Here is an 8,603-nt window from a genome sequence, read left to right on the forward strand (position 1 = left end):
AATGAGTTGTTTTCAGTCAAATTATTATAATAAATTTACAGTATATATTAAATATATATTTAATATAAATTTAAAATATATTCAAGATGAGATATTAAAGTTTTGGATGGATAATTACAGATTACATTTATAAATTAAAATTCAATTTATTCTATAACTGGAAAAATATTTCAAAAACGCCCCCATGTTAGCTTTCGCCTTATTGGTTAGTCTAAACAGTTCTCCAAGCTGATTGGCTTAGAGACATTACTAAAGAACGCTCATTCTTTATTATCTTCTATTTCTTACTTGTTCTTAAGCATTTTGTAAAATGAATCCATCCGCAATTGCTGGGCCAAGCTCTGAAAAACAGCTACAGATGTCATGTATCAGTGAGTTGCTAGTTCATAGTAGCGAGAGCGAAAGTGATTTGTCCTCCGACGACGAAATAGAGGAGGGAGAAGGACGACAAGAAGAGATACTAGGATCATCTAGCGAAGACGAAAAAGAAACCATTTATTAACCGTTCGGAAGTGAGACTTGGATACCACATGGAGAACCAAGAGAAGTTTTTTCCACTTTCGCAGAAGGTACGAATAAAAATAATTTCGAACAAGTCAAATATATATATACTGTTTATCACCACTAGAACGAAAAGTGATATAAAGTTAAATATATTTTAAATATAATATTATAGAAAAATGTTAGTCAGAATATTATATATATAAAACATTTTCTACAATTTTAGAATTGCTCGTTGATTTCGGCGAGAAACCTAGTGCACTCCAGATATTTGAATATTTTTTCGATGATGAGCTTACTAAACATTTTCTTATCAAACAAATTTGTTCGCCGAACAATCTACTCGCGAGAAAAGATCATCTCTTATGAAACGTAGAAGCAGAGACAAGGTATATATCAAATATGGAAAACTTAAAAAAATAAATTAATTTTAAATATATAATCAATTATATTCAAATATAAAATTGTTTAAAACTTAAATAATATTGTTATTAATGAATCGCTGTAAGAAATTTAGTTTATAAAAAAAATTAATTAATTTTAAATATACAGTGGTGCCTCGTATAACGTACGCCTCGAATAACAGACGCTGCGAACAACGGACTTTCTGTTCGGCAGTTACGTGAGGCGAACAATGGACTTTCTGCGAACACGTGCGAATCATGTTTCCACTCTTTTGCCGTTGCCAATGACAATCTGCTATTTTAAGAATATATTAATATTGTTAGAATATATTTTTAATATATCTGAAGTACAGAGCTCCCGTTGCGATTCGGCTTGCTTTCTTGTTTAGGTAAATCCTCAGTACAGGGTATTTACATTTATTCAAGTGTTATGCAAATCATGGCTTCTAAAACACAAAGGTGATTTCAATCGAAACAAAGCAAGAAATCATCAGGAGTGAAAGTTGACAAGGACTTCCTTGTCAAATGGGAAGAGGTTCAGGAGTTTACCAACACTCACTATCCAAACACAGCTGAGGCCAACATTATCAATGATCTCTACAATGACACCCTTGCCCGTCATTTCCGACAGATGTTGAAGAGAGAGAAACAGACCACCTTGGACATGTTTTACAAGAAGCCAGCAGGGAAAAAACAAAGGATGGAACAAGAGGAGTTGACCCTGCAAGTTCCGGTAGCCTCTCCTGAATCAGACTCTGATTAAAAAACGCTAAAAAAAAGACTTGTTGCAATGTGTAAAAAGTGTCTGTATGAATGTGTGAAGAAAGTGTTCCTCTACCTCCTCACAACGTCTGACTACCCGGCATAATTGGTGATTGCTCCATTTTTATATTTTTTTATGGTACAGTACGATTATTTTATGCTGCGGAACGAATTATATGTTTTAACATGTATTTCTATGAGAAAATGCGTTTCGTATAACGGACTTTTCACTTAACGGACGAGCACCTGGATCGGATTAAGTACGTTATACGAGGCACCACTGCATAAGCAATTATATTCAATAAAAATTCAAATATAAAATTGTTTAAAACGTGTATAAGTATATTTATTAATAAATGCTGTGATGAATTAGTGTTTATAATAAAAATATATTAAATTTAAAAGTATACTAAATAATGAATAAAATCTGGAATATTCAAATTGAAATTATAAGTGTAAAATAATAAATATCTTGTAGAAATTCTTATCCTCGAATCTCGCACTCGTATTCTTTGGAAATATATGTACACGTAAATTTAACATTTACTGTTTATATAATAGTGTAGAAAAAATAACTTGACAAAAGCATATGTATATACCAGAAATCTTTTATCGTATGATAAATTTCCATGCAAGGATCTACACACAGGGGAACGCCACACTGTTTACAGGAATATGTTGATTCTTTCTTAGATCCTTTTTTGATACAAACGATGCATCTTCTTGTTGCATGCTTTTTGGTACTTGTCGATCAATTCTCTCTCAGAAAATGCCTCTCCAGGAGTCTGTTTGGGGTAATTTCCTGCATGTGTTTTCTTCTAGGCACTGGTTTCGTAACTCCACCGATGTACAGTACTTCTCCGTAACTTGGTCCACAAGTTGCAACCGGAAGTTCAGTTGAGTAAGCGTTCCTGTAAAATTATATGTATTGAAATATATAAATATATACTGAATTACATTATATTACAATATATAACGCATAAAAGCGATTAAAATGCAAACATATTTACCTCCACACTTTTTATACAGGATAAAAGAATTGAAGATTATAAAATCCAGCAGGTGATGAAACATTTTGTGATAATATTTTTTTAGGCGAGTCTTCGCAATCGAGTATGTTGTAATACACTGGTCCGCTAGATCAATTATTCTCATTCCTTTACTGAACTCCACACAGACAAGTGGTTTTAATTTTTCTTCTCCACCTTACAATTCAAAAATAAACAGATTTTAAAACTTGGCTAATATGAAATTACTATCTGAATAGACTTACTTTTGGTTTGTATTGGGACCATTTCAGCACCATGTACGGTCGATAGCATACACACTTCCTTCTTATCCAGCCACTTCAACGTTATCAACTTTTTGCTATGCGATGAAATCTCCTTTCTTCAATTTCTTTTTTTTTTTTAATGTCTTCTGGCAGCTCTTTCTGTTTTTTTCTTAGCGTACCGACCGCATCTGTTTTAAAATCAACTAACAAATCAAAAAGTACAGGAGAAGTATAATAATTGTCTACGAATAACATATAACCCTTATTTAATAATTGATCCATCAAACATAATACTATTTTTGTTGATTTTAGCTGCTTTGATAAATGTAATCATTGGACGGTTTTTTTTAACTCTGTTTCGCTTCCTGTATACAACATTATCATGTTATATACGTAACCAGTGGAGGACTCGCAAAGTTGAAATGACTCCATCACGTAACGGGCTCTTTTTTTGGGGATGTACACTCTCCACTTTAATCTACCCTTCCATAATAATAGGCTCTCGTCAATACTGATGTTTGTTCAGGGAGTGTGGGCTGATTGCCATTTCCGAAGTAAATAATGAAAAGCAGGTTTTAATTTATACAGCCGTTTGTTCCTGTTGCGTCAAAAAGTGTATTGTCATTAAAATGTAAAAATTTTCTGAGTAGATAAAATCGATTTTCTGTCATGTTTTCGAAAAAAAGGTCGTTTGTAGTACAAAAGAATGACGAATTGGTAGGTTTTTGTAGTATTCCTTGTAAAATTAATAAGCCGAAAAAAAACTTGATTTCTTCCGTGTTGGTTTCATTCCATTCCTATATAAAACAATATAAGATAATATTGTATTAATTATATAAATTTTCTATATTGGATTTATATAATTTATAAATCAAATATAGAAAACTTATATGTAATTTATTATACATATATACACATTTAATGCAGAAATTTCTCATTAAGATAATAAGTTTATCTAATAATATTTTTAGCATTTTCTGTTCTTCCAAATATAATTAGAATATTAATACTTTATTTCCAAGTTCTTACGTTATATTACATCGCAATTTTTAAAACTTACTACCAGTAAACAATTTAATTAAAATAGAAGATTAAAAGTAGAAATTCCCAATTTTAATTAAGTTGTTTGTTGATGCTAAGTAGGTATCCTGCCTCTTCAGAAGAAAACAGTTATGACTCCGGTGAGATTCGTTATCCCATCAACGCTTGTCACTGGTGATGACATTTTAACAGCAACAAATTGCTTTAGACGTGTTTTGTTAAAACTGCATAAATTTGTGATATAGCTTATTGTAATAAAAGTTCATCTCATCATAAAATAACTATTCTTTTCCATCACATATTTTTAACAGTAATATAATGATTTACAGAATGTATTTTTAATTGACTAATTTAATTAGGGCTGTCCATAAATAAAGTCAACAGTGGAAGAAAGGGAAAGAGATGGTTATGACAAATCGGACAAAGTCAGACAGGGGGCAGAGGAGTGATTGAACTTCAATGGTTGTTCGTTTTATTTGATTAAATTTTATACAGTGAACGCATTTCATTATTCATATAGTGATAAAGCTATTTTCGAATAAGTTTTCTTGGAAATGGGTAGGGAGTTAAGCCCTATTGTTCCCTATATAAATCTGTCAATGCAACTGAAAGCATTGAAGGAGTAATTACAGAGTCTCATGGGAGCCATACCTGCTGTCTACACCTGAAGAGGCTAATTACATGTAAAGAATCTTACTGAATACCAATAAAAATGTAATTAAAGTAGAATATTAACAGTACGAAATCTCACAGATTTATCCTCTGAATATTATAACAAAATATTACTGTATAAAGAATTTCTATGTATAGACTACTGTATAATGTAAAAAGTCAGAAATAAACTATTGATATTCTAATGATATTTGAAATAAAAAAATTAAACATAATACTATACAAAGTGAGAGAAATTTATACATTTAAAATATCTACATATGTACAAATATACATGTGTGTGTGTTGATATATCCTTAAAATTATTTTCTTTTATTTTAAGCAATAATTCTCTTACAGCTTTTATTCATAACAATTATCTAATTTTTTTGTGAAGAATAATGTTTTTTAGGGATTACATCATAACTTTCGCCCATGTATATATTGTAATATTTCAGGGTTTCGCGGTTTTTTTCATTGTCGGGATTATTGTGAATTTTTAAATATAAATTCTGATTTTCTTTACAAATAAAATAATTTTTATATTTCTATTTTAGTGTTTTGTAAAATTTTTATTACTTATAGTAATGACGTCACTCTACCATACGTAGAACACTCACTCACCTAGTTGCGCGGGAAAAGCAGGCGGATTAATTAGTTTTTATGGAAGTATCAATAACTAATTACTTATTCTATGACAGATTTACAACGTGTCCGGTTTAACGATCTAATTTTTAAATTAATCGAATTTCGAAAAGTTTTAAAATGTTTATTGTAACATTTAATTATTCCAAATTATAAATAGCGCTCGGATAAAGAAAAAAGATTGTGTTTTTATAACGCTATGGTGAGATAGAACTGTAGGTCACGTGATAATCCGAAGGTCATCTCTCAGTAAGCGGTAATCTGTTCTGGTCTAAACTCATTTACAGAACATTGCATCCAATTTACAAGATGCACAAATTATTTTATTTGATAAAAGAAATATTTACAAAAAAAATATATGTAAAATAAAGCATTTAGATAAATTATATAAGCTTCTATAACACTATTTCGAATACGAACATTTTCCTCGCTGCTTATGTTAGATTCTGGCCTCATTTACAAATTTGCTAAACATTGAAAAGCAAAAATTTTAAAGTCGCTTTTTATATCAACTTTTCGGTCATTATTGATTATCAAAACTACCACTTTTACGAAGCGTGTTTAAACATTTCAAAAAGCTGTTCATTGAACAACTTCAAATCACGTGACAATACATCGCCAGAGAAGTTGTAAGGAAGTTGACGTAGTTCCGTTTCCGCTTTCCTTCACACTCATTTATGTGGAAATGAACGTAAATTGTGGAACGTACAAAATAAGTTTGTACAAATTTTAAACCAATTTAGGTAACAGTTGGGCAAATAAATATTTATGAATACATAAGAGCAACATTTAAAATTTTTGGGTATAATATTAGAAATTTGAAAAGAATTATACAATGTCCTTGATATTCGTATCTGTGATCGTCTGTTTCTTCTGGCTTCTATTGATAATATAAACATTTTGTTTCCTTATACATTACCTTCGATTACAGCTACAAACTTTAACACAGTGTTTCTCAACGGGGGGCGATATCGCCGCCATGTGGGCGTTTTTCCATGTTGAGGGGACGATTTGTAACAATTTATATTTTGGGGGGGCGAAAAACAATTTTCTGGGCGATATAGTAAAACATTATATTAAGATTAATTAAATATTTTATTCGTTATATCGTACAATACAGTAATTAAACAAATAACATTACACTACTCACTAGTCTATTCAATGCAGTACGAATTTGGCGTTAGCCCTGGCCCACGGCATCGGAATTTTGAAGTGAAGGGGGAGATACTACGTAACGGTTTTATTGAAGGGGCGATGATTCGTTAGAGGTTGAGAAACACTGCTTTAACACATGGAGCATGTGACAAAATATTATTATATCGATTATTAATATTTTATGAATACACCTGAGACCCATTACAATATATATTAACCTACTTTAAGTATTATTATTTTATTTAGAAGTCAGTTTAATCGTAATTATTACATCAAATTATGAAATGGAATGTTTCAAATGTAAGATTAGGAGGGAGGGGAAGAAGCCATGCGTGGGGAAAAATGTGTTTTATCTAAATTATAATAAAATTTACTTATATTTACGTGAAATATCGACAATTTTCTTCTGGAGAAATGTTTCTTGATAAAATTAATTATCTATATGAATAAAACTTTCGATAATACATTAGTTACAATGACTGACGTTCCTTTATTACTCTTTCTGTAGTATGCAGGCCTATTATATATTACACATAGTGTAAAGTAGTGACCTTTTAGCAGAGTGGGGACAAAAGAGGCGCGACCTTGTCAATTGGACCCATGTGCGGTCGGGTAATACCACTTGTAAGGTATTGACTTGTAAACAAGGGAAAACAAAGGAAGCGCCGGCTTTGTTAATTGGACCCACCTGCAGTCAGACGGTAGTACATTTGCTATATGGTAAACAAACGAACGTAAACAAGTGGCGGACGTTTGTGTAAACTCCACTCTGGTAGGATGACGGCGGACCCGAGTGTAAGCTGTTCGGGCATAAAAAAGGGTTATGATTGGTCGGAAGTCCCCGTTCCAAAAACTCAAATTGCGGGGCGAAGGAGAGAAGCGGAAGAGACTGATACACGGTTGTCTCAGGCACTTGGGAAGCCCGCATAAGCGTAAAGCTCTGTGTTCTCTGTTAATCTCAGAGACCGGTTAGTGCGGAGACCGGACCGACCGTGCAGTTGAGCCAACTCCACAAGCTGACTGAGGTCTCTCGAAAAGTTATTAGTTCCCAGACACCAATCTGGCACGTGAATCACCATGCATGGTTATCCTGTACATATACTCTCATGTAAAAAGCATACTGTAATGTCTGTATATTTAACGTCAGGTATTCGCGATTGAATTTTTCTAAATAAACCTGTCTAATCCATAATTTATTTGACAGAAAGAAGTTGTTTATGGCCCGTGTTTCATATATCTAATGTTTTTGTCATGATATTATTTCAAATATCGAAAAATATATACATTTCTAATATCGACATATATAAATATTTTTACGTTTGAATATTATATTTTGATACTTTCATCTTCTTTCACTAAGAATACGTACTTTTATCCTAAAACATTAACTTCTTATCCACAAAAAACAGTCGAAACCAAGCAAAAAAAAAATGACTATGAATTAGTGATGTAACGAATATTCGGTAATTATTCGGTATTCGGCCTATTTTTCGCTATTCTGCCGAATACCGAATACCTAAAAAGAGGAGTAATAAATGACAAAAACACAGTAAATTAATCATTTTGGTATTTAGATTTAATGTTATCGGGTTAATGTTGTTTGTTTATATTTATTTATAACTTATAACATGCACAAAATAAAAAAGAACATAATATTAGTCACTCGTATTCACAATTTATAATTACAAAGATCAGCACATGTACACACCTATTCGTTCGAGAATCGTCGCACATGTGAGGGTCTGACCCTGTCTATCCTTTTTAAGCGCTCGTCTTTGCTCTTCCCTTTCTCTTTCCTCTATCGCTCTAGTCCACGTATGCCTATGCATACATCACAATATGCCCTCACGATACTTTCGATTCGTCACTTTTCCGTCGTAGATTCCCCATTTTTCAATTACGTGACTTATAGCCTGGTGATAACGGAGAAAAGAGACAGATATGACGTCGGTATAAGTCACAGTTATGATTTCACAGATTCGAAACAGCTTGGTAGCCCGAACGACTCCAGGCTTTCGCCCGTGCACGCTAAGTGACTTTGATTACAAGCATTTAACTTTCCAAAGTCTATGACAACAATTGTTTGGCATTGACGGCCGCAAATTTCGGGCCAATAAGCTGCCTCGACTCGTTCGATTATGTTATCAACTCAATTTCATATTTATTTTCAC

General features: G+C 32.3%; 1 protein-coding gene across 1 annotated transcript; it reads right to left on the reverse strand.

The window, feature by feature from the left end:
* Positions 1–2,147: 2,147 nt before the first annotated feature.
* LOC111637961 (piggyBac transposable element-derived protein 4-like) lies at positions 2,148–3,772 on the reverse strand. Its single transcript, XM_023383568.1, has 3 exons — positions 2,941–3,772; positions 2,678–2,872; positions 2,148–2,578 (listed from the first exon to the last, which is right to left on the reverse strand). The coding sequence occupies exons 1-3, from the start codon at positions 2,987–2,989 to the stop codon at positions 2,430–2,432; spliced, it is 393 nt and encodes a 130-aa protein (XP_023239336.1). The 5' UTR covers positions 2,990–3,772; the 3' UTR covers positions 2,148–2,429.
* Positions 3,773–8,603: the final 4,831 nt, after the last annotated feature.

This window comes from Centruroides sculpturatus, unplaced genomic scaffold (assembly GCF_000671375.1).
Source record: "Centruroides sculpturatus isolate CEXI.00-Female unplaced genomic scaffold, Cexi_2.0 scaffold716, whole genome shotgun sequence".
NCBI classification, from domain to species: domain Eukaryota; kingdom Metazoa; phylum Arthropoda; class Arachnida; order Scorpiones; family Buthidae; genus Centruroides; species Centruroides sculpturatus.

Excerpts from the sequence above, each read along its gene's own strand:
- LOC111637961 (XM_023383568.1), bottom strand. The coding sequence starts at position 2,989 with ATGCTATCGACCGTACATGGTGCTGAAATGGTCCCAATACAAACCAAA. Across the intron at positions 2,873-2,940 it reads GGTCCCAATACAAACCAAAA|GTGGAGAAGAAAAATTAAAA; the intron begins GTAAGTCTATTC and ends TTGAATTGTAAG. Across the intron at positions 2,579-2,677 it reads CCTGTATAAAAAGTGTGGAG|GAACGCTTACTCAACTGAAC; the intron begins GTAAATATGTTT and ends ATAATTTTACAG.